At 41.0% G+C, this 26,248-nt stretch overlaps 1 protein-coding gene and 1 long non-coding RNA gene across 7 annotated transcripts in view; one reads left to right on the top strand and one right to left on the bottom strand.

Moving 5' to 3' along the window:
* The window catches only part of LOC127054795 (uncharacterized), an 88,020-nt gene that overhangs the window by 2,781 nt on the left and 58,991 nt on the right, over positions 1 to 26,248 (top strand). For 2 of the 4 annotated variants that reach the window (XR_007775337.1, XR_007775339.1), the window contains exon 2: positions 4,382 to 7,655. This is a non-coding gene — a long non-coding RNA (uncharacterized LOC127054795). Of the gene's footprint in view, positions 1 to 4,381; positions 7,656 to 7,826; positions 8,559 to 26,248 lie in introns of those variants that run through there. The other 2 variants (XR_007775340.1, XR_007775338.1) reach the window with 2 other exon arrangements.
* LOC127054785 (holocytochrome c-type synthase) lies at positions 14,836 to 26,098 on the bottom strand. Of its 3 annotated transcripts, none has more exons than XM_050960989.1 (7): positions 26,028 to 26,098; positions 24,570 to 24,731; positions 21,680 to 21,828; positions 20,850 to 20,998; positions 19,198 to 19,317; positions 17,468 to 17,554; positions 14,836 to 17,224 (listed from the first exon to the last, which is right to left on the bottom strand). In XM_050960989.1, the coding sequence occupies exons 2-7, from the start codon at positions 24,682 to 24,684 to the stop codon at positions 17,026 to 17,028; spliced, it is 819 nt and encodes a 272-aa protein (XP_050816946.1). In that variant the 5' UTR covers positions 24,685 to 24,731; positions 26,028 to 26,098; the 3' UTR covers positions 14,836 to 17,025. The 3 variants fall into 3 exon arrangements, with proteins under 3 accessions (XP_050816946.1, XP_050816947.1, XP_050816948.1); XM_050960990.1 differs by having other exon boundaries at positions 26,045 to 26,092; XM_050960991.1 differs by lacking the exons at positions 24,570 to 24,731; positions 26,028 to 26,098 and adding an exon at positions 24,407 to 24,550.

Raw genomic sequence — 26,248 nt, forward strand, 5'->3', positions numbered from 1 at the left:
AATAGGTTGGGCAAACCGGGTTTTAATCCAGGAACATTATGTGTGTAACGAGACTCGTTTCCCCCAGAAGCAAACCACCATTGGCAATGATCAGACCAATTCTTAGGGATTGCCCTCCAGGGTAATCCTGCTGCATGGTAAGGGATTTGAGAGCATATCCAGCAGTTGGATAGATTAAACTCTCGGGCAAAGGAAACCTTTAGAGCCTCATAGGTGTTGGTTGCTAAATCAGGAGTGTTAGAACCGCAACCCGCATGCATTTGGGCCCTAATTAGAGGGACCATAACCAAAAGCATGAACGATGCCCTACCAAGGGAAAATGATACCACACCATACTGAGGGCTTGAACCCATAACGTTTCCCTGAGGTAAAGGGTAGGGAACAAAACACTATGAACTCAGAATTCAAAGTTACAATCAATAAAATCTGTACAATTTACCACCCTTCAGATAGGTACACTGTCCTTTTTCTGACCTTTGTGTCGTTTAAACAATAATCTAAGTCCAAGGTCAGTATTGTCCAAGTTACCAACAGGCTGGACAGTCCACTGATCCAACGACGGGGAATTCTTCACTACCTTGAGCCAGGAATGGTGTATCCAATTCTTATGTCCCTCGATCTTAGCTGCCGTATGGGATGTTAGCAGGACTGTATGTGGTCCCTTCCATCGTTCCTGCAGGGGTTCGTCCTTCCAGGTGCGAATGAGGACCGAGTCACCTGGCTGCAAGGAGTGGACAGGGGAATCCAGCGAAAGAGACTGCAAGTCTTCAATGTACCTGTGAAAAGAAAAGAGAAAAGAGAACAGCGGACAACGAGCACATATACTGAGACAATAAATTATTTCCAATATCTATTCCCTTGCCAGTACCAGAGTTCCATTCATAAGCCATGGTAGTCCCGACAAAATTTCAAAAGGCCTAAACCCTAACCTACCCTGAGGAAGAGCACAAAAACAGAGTAGGGAGAGTGGTAATACCTAGGGTCATCCTGTACTTTAGACTTTGACAGAGGAGTTCTCTTTTCTTTACTGGGTGATGTCTTGGAGAGTAGCATGCATTTCATCTGTTCAGCTGGTGGATTCCTGGCCTGTGTGTCACAAATGCTGGTGTATGTTGTTAGTTTCTTGGACTTTTCAGGACTTATTCCAGAACTTTTACCATAGTTACTCTTAAAGAATCATTTCTTCCATAGCTCCACTTTCTTCTCCTTTTTAGTCTCTTGCCGTATTCTTAGTTGCATTTCTGGAATGAACTGACCTTTTGACAATCTCTCTTTCCAGCCTTGGGCAGCTGAAGTGAAGAACTCATTGTTGAGTGCTGAGCCACTTATCCTCATCAAACCGTCTGCCCTGACTTGCCTATCCACCTCGGGGAGCAGCAGTAGCAGCTGCTGCTGATAGTCTGTGGGTAGGACAGAGAACGCATGCTTGTTGATCAGCGCCAGCAGATCTGTGTTCACTAAGATGGAGTCAGGTGTTTCCACATCAATTTCAGTGCATTTTGCCCTCCTTAGCTGCCTTGCATGGAGTCTGTCAGATTTCTGGAATGATTTCTTCCTCAAATCTGGTGGGGAGTTATCAACCTTAACAGAAGGATAGGAGCTGGAGGTAGAGTTCTGAGGACTGGCTGGTTGTCCATCTGACTGCCTTTCTTCTCGAGCAGGCTTAGGAAGTGTGGAGTTACTGGCTGCCTTCACAGTCTTCAATAGGCGATGTGGGTTTGAGGACACAGGCATACTTGTTCTGCATTGCTGCCTCCGTCACTACTGCTTCGGGGCCCGTTTGAGTGTCCTCTTGCTGTGTTCCTGGGAAGTACATATAGTTGTACTCCAGGCTGTGGACATCGTGACGTGACGACATCAGAACAAATGGTTACTACTAGTTGCTCCTTCCTTTTGAGGGAAACCTACTATAAAAATGATTGTCCTAAATAGTTAGCAATGTGCTAAAAGCAAAAGTCATCTCTTCTGAGCCAGGAACTATAAGGTTTAGAAAGACTGCTGACAGGGTTTGGAGAGCCTGAATTCTAAACTGCAAGAGGTTCTGTTGAGAAACTGCTGTGTGCCAGCTGTGTAACTTCTAGAGAAGCAGCAGCAGCAGAACCAGGTCCATGGTTACCAAGAGCTTTCACTGGCTGTTGAAGAACCAGAGGGGATGGTGCTGCAGGGGGGGGGCTCACTTGGATCAACCCAGCATGTCCTGCCCTCCTTTGTCCGTTCTTCTGTGCTAGCAGAATGGAGTGTTTCAGGCCTGCAGCCCTCCTTTGGCCGTTCACAATAGTGTTGCTGCCAATGATGTACTCACAGCTTGTCTTCAGAAGAGGTTAATTCTTTAAGTTTCTCAAATTTCTTTTCAAATCCTTGCTTCTTCCTGCTTCCTTTTTCAGGGCATCCTGCTTAGAGGAGGATTTTCCTGGTCTCTATATGCTTTTGAGGCTTGTTGAATCTCTGTTTCTAGCCTGAAGCATTGCTTGAGGTCTGATCATGAACTTTAATGTATCTTCACTGATATTTCCAGTTTCTTCTTTTCCCTCTGTATTCTAGCAAAAGGGTGGCTGGGCTAAGGGAAGGACAGGTCTGTAGAGTAACTTCAGGTTCTCCAGGAGCTTGGCTTAAAGGCAAGAAGTTAGGTCCACAGCAGCTTAACCCTCCTTTTGTCCTCTCTCTCAAAGGAGATCTTTTGAATGGAATGCAGACCGAAATCATGAAGTCATCAGTATATATGGGTTTAGGACAAGAGAGTTCAGAGCCTTAACCCATTCGTTACCCTTCCATAGGTACAAGATGGGAGTATTCCAAGCTGACGGACATTTCCCTGATACCCTTTGAAGCGTTATTATCCAGGAGTAAAATGCAGGGTGGCACTTTACACTGTACCATATATTTACAGAGCACTTTCCATTTATTTCTTAAACAACATCACATTCTTTGTCCTTCTTACAACATACAATATACCTTTATGCCTACTTCCAAAACTGTCTTTCCTATTTAAACAACTTTCCTTTTCCATTCTCTATCACTACTCTCTGCTCTTCACCCAAGCCTTCTGCAACATGCTTAAAACCTTCAGCTCTTATTCACACAGTTCTCTTTCAGTAGTCTAGGACATACACAAGCAATTTGACTTGCTGCATTGCTTTAGAATTTACTACAAAATCCATCTGTGAATTTGTCCACCTGCACTTTTACTTGGGGTTCCAGAGGTGGAACAGTCTGCTTCCCAATCCTCTACTTTCATCACAGAGATGGGCCTCCCATTGGGACACTCATTTTTCCAGTGTCCCTCCTTTTGGCATAAGGCACACTGATTTCGGCCTAGACGCCTTTCTTGTGGGCCAGGACGATTTCGCCCATGGTTTTCCATTCCCCGGCCTCGGCCGCAGCTCTGCGGTAGGCTCCCTCTGCCCACTTGCACTGTAGCAAACATCATTTCCGCATGCCTCTTTTTCTTTTCTTTCTCCCTGAGGGCATAGGTATAATCCCAGTGGTCCTTGGGGTTCCATTGGGGATCTGCTAAGGGGACCGCTCCTAAGGGGTCTGGAACATTAGCTGGGTTCCCCTCATATCTCCGCTGTGCCTCCTCCCTTGCCTTGGGAATAGCTTGAACCTACATCTCTTAAATCCTAATCTAGAACCTTCATCACAAGACCATCCTTCCTCTCTAATGGTCGAAGTCTAGAGAAGGCCCCTCTAAATTCTCTCTCATAGATATAAATCCAATAACTCCAGATAACACTAAGGTAGTATGATGAACAATAAGATAGCATTAAATATTGTCTGTATCTATAAGTTCCCACACTCCATTGTGGCAGGATGTTATAAAGGCTATACAGAAACTGACATCAGTGTGGCCCTTTTTTATTTTAATTAAAATTTTATTTTAAAAGCAGTTTTTGAAAACTGCAAAATAAACCTGCTGCTATTTTTAATTCCTTAAATTCTGTTAAAATAATAAAGAAATATTGGGAGGCTGAACTGAAAATGAGTGAAATAGTGTGGAAAAAAAAAACAGGACTGAAGCTGTCAGAAGAGTTGCTAGGTAGTTCCTGAAGCAGGAAAGCGTCTGTGGAAATTAGCCTTAAAATCACCCTATTCTGTTATTAAGAACTTTCTTGCCACCAGTTTTTTTTTCCCTTTTCCTAATCCACTTTGCATATTCCATTTTACATGTTTAAATAAAATAAGTCAATGTAAATGTCTTTTAAATTGACACTATCACAAGACATTGAGGTCCCCATGAATAAGTTACTGCACTCTGACATTTGGAAGTCATCAAATAAGACAGTATAATGTCAGCCTGATATTTCTCATAGTATGAAAATATCAGCTTCATGTCAAAGATCTAAATTCCATCTTAATGTAATAAATTTTCTTGTATTCACAGACTGGTGAGATTGCCAAACATTTAAATGTGAAATGAACTTCTACAGTACACCCAAGCCTTCATATTCTGTTATTATTAAACTGTAAGTCAAGATCTCTTTTCCTCCTTTTAAAAAATTGTTCAAACATTATGATGTTTGATAGAATATCATTAACTGCACTCACTTCTTTAAAGGGATGCTTTTCCAGCAACACAAGAGAAATAGTGCAAAATTCCTCAGTTCTTTTGAGTCAGTCTATCTTAAAACAGCTCTGGCATCCTGTCATAAAATGGATTTTACTCTGACGGTGCTAATATTTTCCACACACAGCGTACAGCATTTGGGCCTTAATACATAAACACCAACAACTTTGACAAGACTCTGATCTTCCCAGGGCTGTTTAAAAAAAGGTATTGTCCTACACTGTGATCACCTGCCCCAACAACTTAGAGGCTGCATCATCACTCATTATTGTGAATACATAAAGGGCATTTTAGACCTCTGTTCCCCCAAATTATTTGACTTGAAGAGGAACCCACAGCAGAGCAGCAGGAACCCAGCTGGAGAGGAAAGAGCAGCATGGAATGTTGCACTCCATATATTTACCACCAGCTTCTCCACTTATTCTCCATACACGCTGCCTGTACAAAATTGAAAGGAGGGTGGCCTTGCTACAGTGGACTGCCAGGGAACAGGTGGTCCATGTGTTCCATTTCTCTTTGTAGGCATGCCTAAAAAACGTGTAAAAGAGGGATTTCATTCATTATGCACCAAGTGTCATTATCTTTCCCCTTTTAGGGGTCACTTCTTCAAAGATCTTGATTAGGTACCAATAACAGCATTGTAACTTGGATGGCTGAGATGTGGGGATGAAAGAAGCATTAAGGAGGAAGATTCTCTGTATAACTAGGGAGGGTTCCACTTGGTTTGATCCTGGTTTCCTGCAGGGCCCTGACCTATGTCCCCCTCCCTCTACAGCACAGGCACTAATCACACCAGAATATGGGCTGCTGCTTCAGAAACAGTTCCTCTAATCCTTCCCAACCCTTTGGGAAAATGCTACCCCTTATCTCCTCTCCATCATCTGGTCCCAGTATCTTTTTATAATGAGCACAGATATGGGAATTATTAGACTCTGTTCTGACAAACACATGAGTATAACTATGAGTTCAAAAGGACTAGTCGCCTGTGTAAAGTTACTCGTGCCTAAGTACTGAATCAGAATCATAATTCACTTGTTGGACTTTATCTTTTAATAATAGCATGGTTGCTTTATGACAACATTGTGGAGTGCTATGCAAACGTGACTAACAGAATAAAGAATGCATTTTTAAGGAAAGCTTTCCATTTTCTCTGATATTAAAAATGCATGAAGATCTCATGTAATCTGTTGTTGGGACAAAGCCAGAGAACATATGGTAAACACATATGGTATTTGTAGCCTTAGCTGAAATGAGAAACCACAAGTTACCTAACCCATCCAGGGTATGAATATATTGCTTACAATTTCCACACAAATGCTTCACCAGTTTAGAAGAGCTTATTTTACAGCTTCAGATGAGATGTCATAACAACAAGCACTTGTAACTCTCTTTATAACAATAAAGTTACAGATGAAAAACCAACTGCACATTATACATTTTAAAAGAATTTTGATTTTAACTTTAAAAAGTACTTATTAATATCTACCTGACAGACATTGTACTTCTCAATGAACTCAATATACTACTGTATTATTTATGCTGCCATTTATGTTAAGAAAAATAAACCTGATGTGTACATGTCATTCCCAGACTTTCTAGGCAAACATTAAATTCTACTAATTGACAAAACATTTCTTCTTTCACTTTCCCAATTCACACAGTGATTGATATACACCACATTCATTTGTCTACAATAGCATTTGTTGGAAAATCTCCTACTGTTGCATCAGGAATAGTGCAGATCCTACAACCTCTACTGTAGCAATGGTGACAGAGCACAGGCATTTTTACCATATAGACTTGTTCCGTGTAGGATTAGATAACATGGAGTTTTGAGTTAGGAAATGGTCTGTATTAATACTCCCACTGTAACAACTACTTAATGCTAGCTAGTGCAATGGTGGGAGATTCCCAAAAAAATCTAGTACAGACACAGCTATAGAGAGCTAGATGAAAACCTATAAAACTACCCCAAATAAGGCTAACAGCAAGAAAGTAAATAAAATGTTTAAATGGACACATCCATGGCAGATGTGAAAAAGATTTAATAAAGAATGAAGGGAGATTTTTCTTTTTTTTTTTGCATTCTAAAAATTATAAAGATGAGTTCTGCATATGCATTGTCTCCAGTAGAGCTAGTCAAAATATTTGCATCAAAAAAAATTTGGACAAAAAAATTGGTCTTTTCAAAGCAAAAATGTTGGTAGAAAAATAATTAATTTGAAATTAAAAAATAATTGATGACAAATGGAAAAACACTTTTACAACAATTTTTTTTAAAAATAGTGTTTGTTTTTTGAAACTGAATATTTTGGTTTTTGTCAAAAAGGAAACAAAGGATCAAGATGCCTAAGAATATAGAAAATATCTGATGGTATTTGGCAAGATGTCAAGGGCAGGCAAATATACATTAGCTGAATTGATGGGTGGCTGCATTTCAGTACAAGACAAGGGGATCTCTATATATCTCACTGCTACCTCATTTGTTTATATTGTGGTAGTACTAGAGGCTTTAATCAGGAAGCAAGGCTAGGCTAGGCACTGTATACACATCTAGCAGAAAGACAGTCATAGACTCAAGAAGCTTACAATTTAGCTATATGATGACATAGAACAAGAGAATAAAAACAAATAAAGAGAGCACAAGATAACTGAGACAATTATGATAATCTTGATCAGAAGCAGTCATGGCACACTAGCTGCCCAGCTACCACCCACTGTGCTGTTTTAGACATTATATAATGATTTGTAAAGCACATTGAAATCCTGACAATAAATTCATTATGTAAATATCAGGATTTGTATGGAATAGATGTGCTTGTATGTTGTGCTTTGCATGTTCTGTACTTCTGTATTTTATCAATGTATGTCAGCAGAAGCTATGATAGTAACACAAAAGTGTATTTCATTCCTGTATATAGTTTGTAAAATGCTTTGGTAGCCATTGTGAAAAGAGCACAATACTAATGTAAGCTTATGCTTCAGATAATACCACTGTTGCCAACTCTTGCAATTTTATCTCAATGTGCTGTTTATCTTAAAGCTAAATGAGAATCTCAACTTTCATTAAATAATAAATTGCTAGCTCTCATGGTTGCAGAGAAAAGCTTGAAAACATGAACCACATATACACTAAAAGCTAAGAAATTAGAAAACAAAACAAAAAAAAATTTTAAAAAATCTCATGATTTTTTGAGGATTGACTGATTTTTCAAAATGTGGGATTGGCAATGCTGTAATATATAGCACTTTTCTACTGTAGGTTTCAAAGAACTTTGCAGAGCTGAGTAAGTATCATTATCCCCATTTTCCAGAGGGCTGATAGTAAGTATGCTTTAGCTCACAAAGCAAGCAACTGTTAGAGCCTGAATCAGAACCCAGGTATCTGGACTTTCAGTCTGGTGCCCTATCAGTTGGGATAAGTTCCCTCACCATGGAGCCATAATAAGAAATCTGTCCTCTCTTTTCCCTTCCTTGTCTGGTTTCTCATTTCTTTCCTTGGATTACTCTCATTGTTTCTTGAGCTTCTTGCCATCAAAGCATCCCAGATTTAACTGCCTGCCCTTACTCTAGCATTTAAATAAATAATTCTCCACTATATAGAATTACGCTATAGGACTTCAATGCCTTCTAAAGGGGACCCATAACAGATTAAAAGGGACTTGTGACTTTGATATTTAAAGGCATGAAAGATCAGGTTGGTTGGTTGTTTTAAACTGGCATGTTCTGCTCTTTTACATTACAAATTCAAGTCCTTTTTTAGCCTGAAAGACAAAATAGTAACATCACAAGAGTTAAGAAAATGTAAGCTGAGTAATTGTGGGGAGAAGAGAGTTTTAATCAGGTTGTTTAAATGTTTGGAGTTCTGATGTCTGAGAGCTAACAACTTACATACTCTGTGACACTCAAGTTCTCCAGCAAAACTACAGAAGACCTGTGTTACCCTCACTATTTGGAGCTAACATATAGTCCAGTTATCTGAAAAATAAAATTATCTTGAAGGATTTTCAGGTCTACTTTTATGACCTAAAGGGACTTATTTTATGAGAACACACCCCTCCCTTAGTGTTTGAAAAAAGTAAGGCTCTGGCTAGCAAATCTGCATCTGTGGGACCCATGCCTGAAGACTTGGTGTTTCCAAACCTGTGCTTGAGCATCCACGCTGCATTGGAAAGCTGGGCCTCACAACTATGCTGGCATGTCCATGCTGCACTACGCAGACCCATCAAAACTTCTACTTCTGGGGGCTTATCCCAGGATTCCTAATGCTCTTGCCAGCTGTAGCCCATCTAGGGCTTTGTTCATAATGGTTTGGGGGAGAATTTATCTGTCTAGCCCACTGAACTTGACCAGACGTGGGTTGAGCCCAACACATCCAGCTAAGCCATTTCTGGATCCACACACTCAGAACAGCTGGGAGTCATCAACATGAACCCTGACCCATGGGAAGAACTTATTCAGCTCACAGTCAGTCCTATTTCAGGAATCAGGCAGAGCATCTGAGAGACACTGGCAGTGATATTCGATCAGCCAAAGGCAGATTTCAGAGGATGGTACTGACATGGCAGCCATGACCCAACTGATGCGGTTCGTGTCTATTGCCGCAACCTCACATTCCCTAGTGCTTCTGGAGCAGAGCCACAAACACAGACTGGTGGGATCACATCATTATGTGGATCTGAGATGACAAGCAGCAGTTCCAGAACTTTCTCATGAAAAAGCGGACATTCCTGGAGGTTTTTGATAAGCTTGTCATGATCCTCTAACACCAGGACAAATGTGAGGTAGGCCATGCCAGTTCAGAAATGAGTCAATATAACAATCTGGAAACTGGCTACCTAGGACTGCTGTAGATCAATGGCTAACCAATTTGGAATTGGCAAGTCAACTGTGGAGGCTGTTGTGGCAGAGGTTTGTGAGGCAATCAGGAGTGTGATGTACCCAAAGGTTGTAGGCATTATAAATGCTTCTGAAATAACTGCTGGCTTTGAGAGAATGAGCTTTCCAAACTGCACCAGAGCCATTGATAGGACTAATATGCTCAGTTTCCCATCCACAAGAAGCATGAGTACATAAACTGCACACTCCACCTTTATGCAGTCACTGCTCAACCACAGCAGCAGATTCATGGACATTAATATGGGATGCAGCGGCAAGGTGCATGATGCCAAGAATGTCTGGAATTTGGGATTTTATCTTCATGGACAAATTGGGACACTATTTCCACTGAATGACATTGTTAGAAATGGAGTTCTCACTGTTATTTTAGGGGAATTCCACTTAATTCTTTTGCCATGACTTCTGAAACAATACCCTGAATTTCAGAAGACCTGGCAAAATGTTTAACTACGCACTCAGTAGCTGTAGCATGATGGTACAATGTCTGTGAGGACAAAGGAGAATCTTTTCACCAGGGTGAACTCAAGACACTACTGGAGTGCTAAACCAGTACACACAGCCAGAAAGTGCACCTGTCATTATTGGAGCTGGATCCACACAAATCAAGAATGTTTTGTGTGCCCACATAACGGGTTTGCATAGTCCTGTTGGTGTCACTCTGACATAACCCTAGGTAACTCGGAAAGGTGATAGACCACAAGTGTCAATGAAGCCCTCCTGTTGTAGGCCTCAATGAACCAATGTTCCTCCATGTTAAACACTTTGTGTAACCTAGTGTAACCTAATGTACTAATAGCTGCAAAAATGTAGTGTTAGCAGTTAGTTTTCGGTTGTAACAGCCAGTTCTCTGCTGTAATACATTGAAGCTTGGCTAAAGCCCACTCAAGGCTGTTTTAAGATACTGTATACATGTCTCAGCAGCGGAGAGGGGGGAGGAAGGGGGAAGTCAAAAGATTGAATGAGAAAAGATACTGCAGCTGGATGGGAACGGAGGGGGGAGTAAGAAATCAGCTAGTCAGCAAGAAAGTTTTGTAGTAAACAACTGGGACATAAAAGGAAGAAACTGCTTGTTTTAGGTGTGCAGGATCTGAGATTGTTATTTCTCCCTTGTACCTTATTTGAGCTCAAATAAATTTGGTTGTTTGCTTCTCCACCCTGGTGTGTTTATTGGCGCTTAAGCACTCTAGGCAACGAACCGCTGTTGCTTGCCTCTGGCACTGTTGTGTCTGCAACAGTCCCATGCATGAGGGGGAATGAAATGGTATTTTTAATTATGCTGTTTGTTGGTGTGGGGCAGCTATAGGAGATGCAAGTATTATTAATTTTGTGAACACTTGTAATGCACTTCTACACATAGTCAGTGCTCACTCTGCTGACACATATGGAGTTGTTAGTGTATTTTATAAAAACTGGCAACAGCTTATGGATTTCTGTGCTGACATCTACTAAATTTTATTGAGACTGGACATATACATCAGCCCACATCGTAAGGATTACTGTGATGAAGTTCTACTTCATGACATATAATTAAAACTTGCTAAGGAAGCCTCATGTGAAAAGTCAATACGTTGTTTCAAATACAACATGGCCATAGGCATGCACATGGGGTGTGCCCAGGCATACCCTAATGCCTGCGGGCTTTGGTTCCGGCCCATGGGCTTTGCCCCTATGGCGCCGCAGGCCCTGTGACTCTTTCAGAAGCTGCTGGCACGGCTCCGCCTCCCTGGGGCCCGGGAGTTGGGGGCGGGGGGAAAAAGGGCTCCATGTGTTGATCCAGGCACCACCTCCCACAGCTCCCATTGGCCGGGAACGGAGAACCGAGGCCAATGGGAGCTTCGGGGGAGATACCTGGAGGCATGGCAAGGGCAGCACACGGAGCCCTGTGCTCCCCCCCCTCCCGGGGCCACACAGGGACGTGGTGAGTGGCGTGGGGCCAGGGCTGGCAGCGTGCTGTTGCAGATAAGTGGCACTGGGCCAGAGCCCAAACCCCTCCTGCACCCCACCCCCCAACTCTCTACCCTGAGCCTACATCTCGCACCCTTCCTGCGCCCCCCCTGCCCTGAGCCCCTGCCCTGAGCCCCCTCTTGCACCCTGCCCCTGTCCTGAGCCCCCTGCTGCACCCTGCACCCCAACCCCCTTCCCTGAGCCCTCTCATACACCCCGCACCCCTCCTCTTCCCCAATCCCTTGTCCTGAGCCCCTTTCTGCACACCGCACCCCAACCTTTATGAGGTTTGCCTTTAAAAAAATAAATAAAATTCCCTGAGTGCATAGCCTAATGAAATGTGCTGTGCACGCCTATGAACATTACACTGTAAAAATCAGAAAGGTAGGCTAGCTGCCATCATAACATACAACACATACAAACAGTGCAAAAACAATGGAAGGTGCATGTTAACAATGAAATGGACTATTTTTTGGATGACACCTGTCTCTGTTATTTTCAGCCTTTCTAGTGCATTTTTGTCATGGGGGCCGCAACAGGACGAGTGGAGGAATGCACTGGGTATATTTGACTGTTTCATGTACTAGCACTCATTACCTGTGACATAGTCCAGCCAACACCTGAATCATCCAAAGGCCACATAGTCTGATAGTGTGGAGGGAACTCAGTGTGCATGGCTGAAGCAGGACCTAGAGCTGGCACTAGAGCCTGCAGTCTGGTGGTCATGAGGGCAATTAATCACTCTAACAGCTCTTTCTGCTGTGCTGTCTTCTTCCCTCAACCTGCCGTAATTTTCCTAGAACTGTGCTGCCATTCTCTCCTCACAGCGTGCGGTCTCTTTTCTCATCTTTCTTGCATCCTTATTTTTCTGGCACTCACTCTATTGATTGGTTTTATCAAGAACCTCTCCCCTGAACTCATATTGCCTATAGTTGGAGAGTCCACTCCCAAAGGTTTCTAGCTTACCGTGTGTGCCATTCAGGAGGTGACAGTTGAGGGGCCTTGAAAGGAAAATAAAAGAGCACATTCTTTGACCATGATACAAAATAATTCCATTTTCTACTCTCTTAAAGGAGCTGCTTCAATTCAAGGTCAGAAGATGATACTTTTTAATCAGTGGGTTTTATTTTATTCACACAAAAACACCTGGCCAATTTAGACATCCTTTGGAACACTGAAAATCACCACACATCATGGTGACATACACCTACAAAATTCAATTAAAATTATTAATAAATCCCCACCATTATTTTCTGGGCAGGACAGGAGGTGTCATATGAGGGGACCTTGTCACTAGCTAGTATTTTACAATCCTTTGTGCTGGGCAAGCTCTGGAGGACATTGATATTCTAAAGGTCCCTGGGTGGAAGCGGGAACTTTTGTTGCAGATCAGTGGAACACAGCCATCTGTGTATGGAAAGGCACAGTGGCTGACCAGCACGTCCCCAAAAGGAGGGGGCATGTGAGCTAGAGGCAGCCCTAATAAGTAGGCCCTGCCCTGGTGCATAACTAACCCTCTGGAGTTCCTAGTCCATGAGAGGTTTTCATTCAGCCCCAGTCAGCAAGGAGGGAAAATTCTGGGTAAAAATCAACAAGATGCTGATTTAGCATAGAGATATAGCACAGCCTCCTTACAAGTACCCTGCATCCACTCACAGACCCGGCTGCCAGCCATTGGGATCCCTAGCACACAGTCAGCTGCTGTAATTTGGACACAAAGTGCAGGCAGCTATGAACTATATACATGCCTCAGTACTGTTTAGATTCCTATTCCAGCCAACTATGGACCAAATACACTCATGCCCCCCTTTAAAAAACATAAAAGAAAACCTTCCATGTACAGGCTGTCCAGGACAGTGCAGGTATGACTGATTTAAGGGTATGCTGTATAACCCGGGAGCGGTATGTGAGGCTCAGTTGTAATACCCATACCCATATTCCTAACAATCAGTAACTAGTAAAAATTTTGTAACTGCTTGCTTTTTCCCCCTCCTCAATTCCCAGTGTCCATTTCAAATCGTACCTTGGGGGGAGGGTGAAGGGGAGGTGTGGCAGCACTAGGGAACTAGAGTGGGTTCTGCTCTGAATGGAAGCACACTAAACTCCCAGCTTGTATTAATAATTTAATAGGTCCCTAGTCGGAAAATCCTCCAATCCATATATTAACAGTAAAATATTTTGTAGCAGAAATTTACCAGGCTCTGGTGATTTCTCTGCTGCCAGTTCCACTGCAAGCTGCTTCCCAGGGCCATACCCAAACCACTCCTCTGAATACAGACCAGGATATGCTGTAGGTGTTCTGCCTACCATCTTCATGGACCGGTGTCTGCACCAGGTTCGCTTTTTGACCTTCATCCAGCAGCTGGTAGCTGTCCTCCAGAAGTGCCTGCAAGTGCAGGTTTATAAGGGTGCTATAATCCTTGATTTTCCGGTAGTTCACTCTCTGCATTGATCTCCAGCCTGGTCAATCCCCAAGGCCCCCCCCGACACTTAGATATAACTTTGTAGACACAATCCTCAATTGTGCTTTGGCTGAAGTTGAAAGTCTAGCTTGCACCACACCAGAGATTAACTAGAATCCAGCTGTGTTCCTCTGACCAGCTAGCAGCACACTTCCATTGAGCAGTCTGCACACAACTAAAGGGTTAAACACTAAGTAACTGTATTTAAACCAGGAGGTTCCGTCCAGTTCCTAAGAATTGAGTGGGAAGTTTGGGATTGAAGGGTTGGGAAACAGGCCCAGAGGACTGTGGGATAACATTAGCCATTTAGCGTACTTTCCAGACCCAAGTCTGGCCACCCAGACTTTGGCTGCATTTACACTGCAAAATCCCAGGGCTTGGACCACATCACAGCAAGATTCAGGTATAGATCAATATGCTAGCCAAGTCTGCAGGCTTGTGTCTGATGTGTGTGGACAGTAGATGGCATGGGCTTAAACCTAAATCTAAACCCAGGTTTACTAAACAGTTTAGACTTAACCTAAAGGTAACTGAAATCAGTGGATCTTTCTATTGATTTATGTGCTTTACATCAGAACCTAAATTCTCAGTTTATAGAATCTCCTTCTTTCCCGTAGAACTGGACATTTGGTTGTTGTTGATCATGCATCACTTCAGACCTCTGCACTCCCCTTGCACCTGGTGAATCGTCAACAAATCTTCAACTGTTACACATAAGCTCTTGCTTCAATATCTGCTACTATTACAAGCTAATACTGCGCAGACTTCTTAGCTCTTTTCAGATGCCCTCCTCATCTAAATATATGCACAGCATATTCTCCAAAGGCTCTGACAGTTCTGCGTAGTTACGTTGCAGATGCAGAAAGGCTAGTCTAGTACAGGGTGTAAACAGGATCATTTCATTATCACCAAACTTGGGAAAAGCCATCACCAGCACTAACAGCTTGGGTCTAAAGCTAGAAAAAATTACAAAGTAAAAAAAGTTCACTTTATTGAACAGAGAATCAAATGTGACAAGATATCACATTTAAGTAATAATATTCAGGCATTACAAATAATAAACTTGAATTCATACACAGTCAGTGGAGCATACTAGAAGACAACTCAAGTAGTGGTGTATGACATCTTCCGGTTCTTCATTGAATGAATACTTCGATGATCATGACGCCATTTTGTTTCTGCAATCAATGAGGTAGGTGAGGGTTTTTGGAAGACGGATTTAAATATTGCTGCCTTTTCTCTTTTGCATGAGACATAAGCATCAAGACTGTATGTATCACAAATTATCAAAACTGATTTGTAAGGTGTGAGGACACATCATACAGGGAGTATCCACATGATAATCTCAACTCCTTATGTTAGTAACTCTTCCACTAGCAAATGCAGGGTTTCATCAGCTGTCCACTTATCTTTCTAGTAGCTCTGCCTCTTCTTACACAATAGTAAATCAATCTCAGGTGGATTTATTGTTCAAAACTGGCTTCAATTCAGGTGGCTATAGAACAGGATTATTTTGAACAAGGACAGAGAGAAAAAGCACCTCAGTAATGTTAGACTTTAGGCTATGCAATACTTTCTGGAAACCTCTGAAAGGGGAACTTTTCCTCTGGACAACAAAGGCAGCCTCCACTACAACCTTCAAAGTAGGAGCTATATGAGATTACTTCCTCATGAAGTGAAAGTCAGTTTATTGCAAAGCAGCTCTGAAGGTAGTTCCCTATATAAATCCAATTACACACAGCCCTTCATCCAAAAGTTAGGATTAGGTACATATTGGAGAAATTTCCCACTAGAGGGAGTAGAATACAGTATTCATTTACTCCTACCAATCCAAAGTAACATGCATGGATGGATCAGTCTCAAGAATGGACATAGGAGGGAAGGGAGGATTAATTTAAGCTTCATACTGAGCTCCTGGTGCCACAGAACTCTCAAGTATGATGTACAGGGAATATCAAGTTAGAAAACTATTACAAAGTAATTTCCCTTATTATACACATGTAAGATTGTTCAAGTTGCTACACCATATCTAATAAGTAATTTTAAAAATCTACGTTATGATAGCAAGAACAGCAAGTCAAATCAATAGCTTAACATCTTATACTCTACATTTATACCTTTTACATGACAACACATTTCAGCATACAGTAATTTACTGTCTACCAAATCTGCAAAACACTGCCTAGAAATTTTAATTTAACAATATACTCCACAAAGTGTGTGAAAACTGAACACTGTCCAATTATCATCATCTTTTCTTTGAGAGGCAGTTACTCACCACAAAAATTAAAATTTCATAAAAGACTTAATTCTGTTTTTCACTTTGTCCATGTAACACCCACTGAAGACAATGGGCTTTTAAATATATATTCAATTAACTCAAATACTATGGATTTTTCATAACTTCAAAAATGAAACTGAACTACACTGAAGTGTCCATTTTATTTCCTGCTTTTTGGAATACAATACAGAAGCGGCATTTTAAAAGAAAAAGTAACCATCACACTGTTTCAAATTATTAATTGCTTTCCTTTTAGAAAAAGTCTGTTGAAAATAATGACAACTCTTCCTACATTAGTTTCAGTTTAACATACTTTTAAAAATATTCACATGCCATATTTTTTATTTAAACAGGTTAGTCCAACTGAAATAATCTCAGATTTAGATATGCACTATATATAAATTAGTTTGCAACAATAAATTATCTACCAAAGACTTTTACACCACACCCACGATCATGATATCCATGTACCACTTTTAATGACCAAGTAAAAACCATTTACAAAACTCCCACTTTTTTTGTTATCTATATTGTAGTAGTGCCTAAAGGCTCAATCAGGGTCAGGCTCCATTGTGCCTGGCACTTTGTGAGAGTCACTAATCTTATGTAGTTTAGATTTAATTGACTGAAGTACACACAAGATTTTCCAGCTATGAGGGAACTTGAACACTGAAATAAACCTAGAAAGAGAAAAGCATGTACTTTACTTTTAAATTATAGATGGTATGAAGTATCTGTTCATACAAACTGCATAGTGTTTCCCCCAGAGATAAGAACAATGTTGGTTAATGAAGATAAGCACAGTTACTAGGATCTTTATTTAAAGTTCAAATGGCAGCTCATCTTCAATTTGAGAAAATACTGTTTCAGTGTAGTTATGAAGTCCAACGCCACCAAGCTACTTTCATTCTGTCCCACACAGCAGAGAGAGAATCAAATGCAGGACGGACATCCAAGATGGTGAACTGATAATTTTTATCTACTTCACCACCATCATAATAATCAATAACATATCTGACTTCCTTCCCACAACGATCAATAATCCAATCATGTCTGTCAAAAGGAAGTTCATATCTGGAAAGAGAATTCAGTAAATTAACACCAGCTCTTAAATCAAGATGACACTTCATAAAATGGGCACAAGTCATATGTATTATATAGGTTATTTTATGACAATGTGTTCAAAAATCCTGATTTTTCTGGTAAATACAGGTTGAAACTGTAGTTCTAAAATGTTTAAAAAAAATCTACTTCTACTACATCACATTCCAACATACAAGGGAAAAAAACCACAAATTTCTGGTCCTGCAAACATACCCCATCCATGAGCGTATTCTGGCTCTGGGTGAATATTCCTTAGCTTTACCTCCAAACCGGATCAACGATGGTCCACATGGACATTCCCTAAATATATTTTAGGCAATTAAAGATACACTTTCAGTTTTAAGACAGATAATGTTCAGTTTAAGAACTTGTTTTACTAATACATAAATTGTTTATTAGAAAGAGGTGTGGTAAAAATCAGTTATTCAAATAATAAAACAGTTCCTTTAAAACAGATTTACAAGTCAGCAGTAAGCTCTCAGTAACAGTGTGACCTAACATATCTAAATCGGTATCTCCAGTGGGGAGGGCAGCAATAAGAGTACCCGTTACAGAAGAAAACACTAGAGATCATTTCTGGCCAATGGGATCACACTAGGCTAGATTTTCTTTTCTGAATAGACCACTCAAGTGTAGAAGGAGACTGTGGGCCAAGCATTACCCACAGCAGGGGAGCTCTCAGTTGATGTAAAAATGGCAGAGTTGGGTCTTGCACCAAGCAGTGGCTCACCCCAGTGTAGAGGCTGTGTCAGAGGGAGATGGTGAGGTGGAGCTCTGCTGATTCTCAGATGACATATGGTTCCTTGGGGGGCAGGGGAGAATATGATAGAGGTCTATAAAATCATGAGTGGTGTGGAGAAAGTGAATAAAGAAGTGTTATTTACTCTTCATAGAACACAAAAACCAGGGGTTGCCCAATTAAATTAATAGGCAGCAGATATAAAAACAAGCATAAGGAAGTACTTCTTCACACAACACACAGACAGCTTGTCGATCTTCTTGCCAGGGCATGTTCTGAAGGATAAAAGTATAACTGGGTTCAAAAAAAAAAAAAATTAGATAACTTCATGGACAAAAGGTTCATGAATGGCTACTAGACAAGATGGTCAGGGATGCAACCTCATGCTCTGGGTGTCCCTAAGTCTCTGACTGCCAAATACTGGGACTGGATCACATGATAGTTTCCCTGTTCTGTTCATTCCCTCTGAAGCAATAGCATTGGCCACCGTCAAAAGACAGGATACTGGGCTAGATGGACCATTGGTCTGACCCCGTATGCCCAGTCTTATGACCATATATTGCCAGCACAAGTTTAAGCAGCCCCTAGGTTATTCTAACTTACTCTGAGAGACTGGAGCATATTGACACACATGATGGGATCCGTAACCAGCTTTCAGATAGCCTCCACCGCCAATATCCTGCACAAAGTGCATCTCAGATGTATGATAATTTAAAACAATAGATTTTAAGGCCAGAAAGGCATTTATGATCATCTAGTCTCATCTCCTGCATATCACAGGTCACAGAATTTCACCAGTGATTCCTGCATGTAGCGCACCATCCTGTGGCTGAACTATAGTATATATTTTAGAAAGATAAATCATTTTGATTTGAGGAGTCCAGGTGATAGAGAATTTACCCCATCCTTGTTAATATGTTCCAATTGTTAGTTAACCCATTAAAAATTTTCATCTTATTTCCAGTTTAAAAACGTTGCTGACAAACTTTCAGTCACTGGATCTTGTTAAACCTTTGTTCCTAAGGGATTTTGGTACTACAGCCAAACAAAAACAAAAAAAAACCCAACACGCACAAGTCTCAAAGTCTTAGAATTACAAATATCAGGTCATTTTCTGGATAAATTGAAACCATTCCGACTTTTAAACAGACTTACAGTAGCAAGAACGAACACTTTTTTTGTTTTTTATCTCAAATGTACTTACGCAGCATGAAGAGCTTCCCACTTTAAAATCTCTTTCCAAGCCTGCTCATTGTTCTGATTGTGAATCTTGATAATATTATTCATATCTTTGGGGTTTATGTCATCATCTTTCCACCTCCATCTAAGAAAGGAACAATATTTTGGATTTTTTTTTTTTTTAAAAAACACAAATATTGGAGCTTAAATTCCCCATCTCCCCTGAGAGGTAAAAGATCTGCCCCAAGGATACAGAGCAACTCTGTCAGAGTCACAAGTCATGCATTGCTAGCTTCCAGTCCCCTTAGTAGTCCTCTTAACTACTTAACTTTTATGTACAAATTATAGTTCTCTAACATTAATCAGTTTGCACAAATAAACAGCATGAGCTAAGTCATGGTATTGGAATGTGTTGAAAAAGCTATCTAGAGTTAGTTTACATTTCACAATGCTTAGAAAATTTAGTGTAGGATGCAACCCAAATTCATTTTTGATAGATAAATGTATTAGATAAAGAAAAAAATTATGCAAGAATCATGTATAAATAACTCTTATTCTCTAATCCAGCACACACATACATGATCTTACACTTAAGAATGTGTGTAAAGTTAAACATCTGCATACAGGTTTGCAAGGTCAGGGCCTTAGGCCTCGTCCAGACTAGGGGAGGAAAATCGATCTTAGATACGCAACTTCAGCTACGTGAATAACGTAGCTGAAGTCGAATATCTAAGATCAAATTACTCACCTGTCCAGACGGCGCGGGATTGATGTCCGCGGCTCTCCGTGTCGATTCTGGAACTCCATTCGGGTTGATGGAGTTCCGGAATCGATGTAAGTGCGCTCGGGGATTGATATATCGTGTCTAGACTAGACGCGATATATCGATCCCCGAGCAATCGATTTTAACCCGCCGATACGGTGGGGTAGTCTGGACGTGGGCTTAGTGTTAAGATGGTTTATAATAAATGGACTAAAGTTTTACTACTTTGAATATAATGCTATAAATAACTACTGTATTTTATCATCAATTGGACCTTCAAAAAGATAAGTTTAAATAGGAGTTTCAACAAGAACACGCTTTAAACATGTATTAGTTGTATGAAAAAAAATGAGTTTTGTCTCACTCTCCCATTACTGATCTAATGCGTTTTTTAGGCTAAGAGCCTTCTTTCAGGCCTTGTCTACACCTTTTTTAAACCACACACACAGAAGTCGCACTATTGCTAAAACCATTTTAATTTCTATACTAGTCAACACTAGGCAACCTATAGTTATAAGCAAAGCTCCTGCAGCCACCAACACTTCTAACATCATTTTATCTTTACCTGTTTAGTGAATGTCTAACTGGTTTTATGATATGGACAGACACAGAAGTCTTGTCTACACGAGGGGTTCCATGTTGCTAACACCAATGGACCTGATCTAATGTTCACAATGGTGGAACTTTAGTTTAAAAAGACTTTAAAAAAAATAAATCCATAGTGACCAAGTTTTTAAGACCAATTTTACTCCTTGGAAAACTTTTTAGAAGGATGCAGACTTCTCTGAACAAGCTGACTGATTACTACCTGGAGCCCATCAACCCCTTAATTAAATGCCTACAATATCAACACATGAGTTATTTTGCAGTCTTCAGGCTAGCACACATTCTAAACTGATTTACCCAGTACTTACCCTTTCCTTAGCATAGCATTCCAAAACATTTGCTCTGACGGATAAACCCATTTTTGTTCTGAATGCGCTCTAGGAATAGAAGACTCTTCTCTGATAGTTGATAGTGGAAATGGTTGATTCGGGGATGGCACTTGATTAGGTGGTGGCATCTAAACACAAATGATTACTTTGACAATCTCAGAGCCAAAAGTGTTTTGATATATATCACAGTATTTTTTACAAAACAATGACAGTATAACTACACAATTGCTAAAGACATCAAAAAGCATGGCCCTCTGAAGAAATAACTCTTCTAAAGTTGGTACTCCTCAGCCATGCCTAAGACTGCCATATGTCCTTTTTCTCCTCTTTAAACCCAAAGCTCTACATCACAGTTTTACTTTAAACAGAGAGAGAATCTTGCTGAGGCCCTGCAAAAGACCCACCTGAGCAATTCCATCAGTTAGAGCTCATCATTCAACACACCACAGTGCTCACATCCCTGACAGCCTTGGAAATATTAAATTAACCCTTAACATACACATAGCAGTGGCTCTATGGGCCATCTTGTCTTTGTTGTTAAGTAGACATTTATAATTGTGAGGGCATTCCTTACCCAAGTGGAATGATTTTAAAAGTAGATCAAATTTTAGGCCTTACTATTAAGCAGTTTATCTTCAAGTGTATACGCAATACAAATATATGTCCAAGAAATTCAGTATTAAAGACAGAACAGCTTTAACATCGATAGTTCTTTTCTGTGTTCCAGTGCTACTACTGAGATCTCGTTTACATATTCATTTTAGAAGGGAATGGGTCTTAAGAAGACACACAGACTACATAAAAATTACCATATTTCTAGGATCTATGTAATCTTTCATTTGAGATGTACTAGATTTCATAGGACACTCCAGATATTCATATGCTCGTTCTTGGTGTGCAGGAACATTATTCTGGTTCTCAGCACCTTGGTCAGGAGATCTCGTGTTCATTGGACAACCTGAAATACAGATAACATTAAACCATGCGTTAGTACAAAAATACAATTCATAATCAAATGTAATGAGACTTAGAAAGAGAAGAACATGGTGTTCAAGTCATTTCTCTTAGAGCTCAGCAAACCACAATGTAAATATAAACCAAACCCTCCCCGCTCCCCCATTTTGCTCTTTACAGCTGAGCAATGGTTCCAACCTCCTCTTAACAAGAGGATATTATTTCTTATTTTTTAAGGGACAGCAACATAATATTGACAGTTTCAGTTAGACACAAGAACTCTTGTCAGTCAAAGAATTGGTAAAACTATGCTTGTAGTTTTAACATGCCTCTTGAATTTAAATTGCCAATAACAAATTTTGCAGCTTTTGCATAAGTAATCTGACAATTCCTAAGAGAATGATACTTACCAGATGAAATCTGTAGATAACACATCAAAGTCTCTTGTTAAATACTGACACCAAGCAACTTGAAAATAATTAACCTTATTTTTTTACATCCATATACAACAAAAACCCTGTTCCTGAAATCCCAGACCCTATGTGGAGCCCCACTGACTTAGTTCAGACTCTCTACAGGTCTGCCTGTGCAGATGAGATTGCAGGATCTGGGCCTAAGGAGGGAATGATGAAAAAAAAAAAAGACTTAATAGAGAAGAGTTATAACACTAATTTGTGATCACTTGATGTAACAGAGCAGGTCATTAACTTCATGGAGAATCTGTAAATTACTGTGATGAACTTTCCTTAAAAACAGTACTCCCACAATTATTGCAAGTGCCTAGTAGGGACCAATACAATTCAAATTCCAGAAGAGTTCCTATTTCTTTTCCACATATTCAAATCTTTCAAAACCACTTCATTTGGAACTGATGTTTCCATGCTTGTTTCTGCTCAAACATGAAATTTATTGGGATGTTTTCCCCCAAACTTCATAGCCATCCAAGTTCTCTAAGGATGTCAAATTTGCCCTGGAAGTTATAGCAAAGCAGACAGAATTTCACAATGTTATATTTACAGTCATTTCAGAGAAGGCACACACTTCAAGAACATATATTTCTACATCCCACAGCATTTGAGGCATCTTAAATGCCAAGACTACATTAAAGATTTTTAATTACCTTTAAGAATTCTAAAAACTGTGTAACTTAAGATTCATCGTTAGTTACCAATGTCATAAACAGATAGCTAAGGGTTAATGTCTTTCACCTGAAGCACCTGACCAGAGGACCAATCAGGAAACCGGATTTTTTCAACTTTGGGTGGAGGGAATTGAGTGTCTGAGTCTTTTGTCTGCCTGCCTGCTTTCTCTGAGCTTTGGAGAAGTAGTTCTACTTTCTAGTCTTCTGTTTCTAAGTGTAAGGACAAAGATCAGATAGTAAGTTCTATGGTTTCTTTTCTTTGGTATTTGCATGAATATAAGTGCTGGAGTGCTTTGATTTGTATTCTTTTTGAATAAGGCTGTTTATTCAATATTCTTTTAAGCAATCGACCCTGTATTGTATCATCTAATACAGAGAGAACATTTGTATTTTTTCTTTCTTTTTTATATAAAGCTTTCTTTTAAGACCTGTTGGAGTTTTTCTTTACTTCAGGGAAATTGAGTCTGTACTCACAGGGAATTGGTGGGAGGAAGAAATCAGGGGAGATCTGTGTGTGGGTTGGATTTGCTAGCCTGATTTTGCATTCCCTCTGGGGGAATAGGAAAGTTCTTTTTGTTTCCAGGATTGGGAACAGAGAGGGGGATCACTCTGTGTAGTTTCACAGAGCTTGTGTCTGTGTATCTCTCCAGGAGCACCTGGAGGGGGGAAGGGAAAAAGGATTATTTCCCTTTGTTGTGAGACTCAAGGGATTTGGGTCTTGGGGTCCCCAGGGAAGGTTTTTCAGGGGGACCAGAGTGCCCCAAAACACTCTAATTTTTTGGGTGGTGGCAGCAGGTACCAGGTCCAAGCTGGTAACTAAGCTTGGAGGTTTTCATGCTAACCCCCAGATTTTGGACGCTAAGGTCCAAATCTGGGACTAAGGTTATAACAACCAACGGTCAATAAATGCAAATGCTAAGGTTTGGGGAAAAAAAGAAAATCAACTCTGCTGCTTTGCAACATACTGTATTTTCTGCTTCGTTTTTCTGATTAAATGGTAGTCTAACAGTGTGTGCAACAGCATATACATAAGACTACAGGGTATGCAACACAGCTACGTAAATATTGCTGTTTGAACCTAGTCTTCTGCATGTCCTTTAATGTTATAATGTTCTGCATGTTATAATGACTAACTGTGGAACCCCAAACTTTAAAATTAAAGAACTTTTTGGCATTTACAGTTTAAAAGATCTCAGGTCACTGAGACTAGCTAGACTTAGAATATATGACTACACATTTTAAGAATGCATTTGGGAATCAGCTCTTATCTTCCAAGACCTCAGTTCAGAGTTCTGTAGTTGAAGACAAGAATAACAACTATAGCAATATAAGAAATACAACTTTGGATGTCTGACACATCAATCACTGTTACAGGAGACTGAATCCTGACTTATCACTTTAGCTGGTAAAACAGTTTGGTAAGAAACTCACATCCCTTTACCTTTAAAAATACAACTACTTGCAAGTTGCATTTTTGTGAAGGAAGACACTTGTCATACTAATACCCCATTGCTGATAAACAGCTTTCCTTCCTTGCCAAATATCTTTCAAAGCACTTCTCTGAGGTTCAGATTTTGTTTCACTCCATTTTGATAGGTAGTTACCTTTCATTTTTTCCTGATGCATGGGACATTCTGAAGGTGAAGATGCAGTCTGAGGGTGTACAGATACATTTGTTGACTGAACAGCAACCGATGGAGATGAAGCAGACAAACCCATCACAACTTCTAATTTTAGATCAGATTTGAAGAGAAAAAATTGTACATCTAAAAAAGACAATCATAGGCAATTCTTACTAAAACATAACCATAAATTCATTTTCCACAACAAGTCACTAAAAATAAATTAAAGTAAAAAACAGACATAGTATGGTCAGCATATATAAATACTTAAACATTCGGCATTTACAATTAATGATGAATTCATGAACACTAGCAAAATACCTGGCTTTTTAGCAAATGTCCAAGAATATATCTACAGAGCTATATCAGAGCAAAGTAAAATGTTATTCCAAGTCCCTCAGTCTTCAACAAAAAAAAAAAAAAAATCAGAACGATTTTATTTTTATGACAGTTAAGCAGCTTGGGTTATAGTCCGGTTCTGCCCCAAATTACTACGTGACCTCCAGTAAGTGTGGGTCTACTCTGAAGAGTATTTTTAAAAATAGCACCTCCTTAGGCAAGTCATCTGTTTCCTCTGTGTATACTGCCACATGTACCGAATCTGGTGATAAAAATAATTCCTTTTGCTGTTCTTTTTAGACCTGAATGAACTAATTAATACTTGTAACAGAGCATGAACAGAATTCTATGCTATTTCCTACAGCAACAAAACTGCTCGTTTAATTCTGTGTGTAAGGTTAACTTCTACCTTCACAGGGCTATAGCCTAATTTGAAAAGAAGAACAGTCTTGAGATTAAAGCACTGTATGTGGATTTGGGAGATCTGCATTCAACTCCTAATTCTGCCAGACTTTGGACAAGTCACTTGATTTTTCTGCATTTCGGTCCCCAGCTGTAAAATGGGGAAGATACTTCTCTACCTCCTCGGGTTGGTAGGAGAACAAGTGTGCGAGTCTCCAATAGGTGCCCGGACACTGCGGTGATGGGGCCGTACACATCCAACCGTGACCCAAGGCCTAGCTTGACCAGGACGGAGCGCAGGTCTGAGTGGGGCCCTAAGCTGCTCCGGAGAGGGGCGCCCCTCGCAGTGCGGTGCGGGAGGCAAGAGCCCCGGCTCCCCGGGGGCGCGGCGCAGCGCAGACAGCCCCGAACCCCAACACAAGCGCGGCTCAGGGAGCCCGAAGGGCAGAGGTCACAGAGCGGGTCTCCTGCGGGCGGTGCCCTAGCGGAGCGGCGAGGGGGCCCGCGGAGTAGGAGTGCCCCGAGCCCGCTCGGGTCGGCGGCAGGAACACGGGGTTGCCCGGCCCCCCGAACCCAGCGGCCTCCGCTCCTCCCAGCGGCACCATGGCAAGGTCAGGGCCGCCTCCTATCTGGCCCCCGCACCGCCTGGCCCGCGCCTGGCCCCGGAGAACGGCCCACGCGCCCGTCCAGCCCCGGTACCTCAGCATCCAACGCACCCGGCCAGCAGCCGCCACTAGCCCTCACCGCGGCAAGCAGAGCCCAACACGCGCCGCGGCTTTCTCGCGCGAGCCGTCATGCGCCGCTCAATCTGCGCGTGCGCCAAACAAGACGGGGGTGGGCGCGGCCCGGCCCGGCCCAGCCCAGCAGTATCCGGCGCTGCGCAGTGCCCCGTCCCCTCTCTTCGGGTGAGCCGTTGAGAT

This window comes from Gopherus flavomarginatus, chromosome 7, assembly GCF_025201925.1.
Source record: "Gopherus flavomarginatus isolate rGopFla2 chromosome 7, rGopFla2.mat.asm, whole genome shotgun sequence".
Taxonomy (NCBI): domain Eukaryota; kingdom Metazoa; phylum Chordata; order Testudines; family Testudinidae; genus Gopherus; species Gopherus flavomarginatus.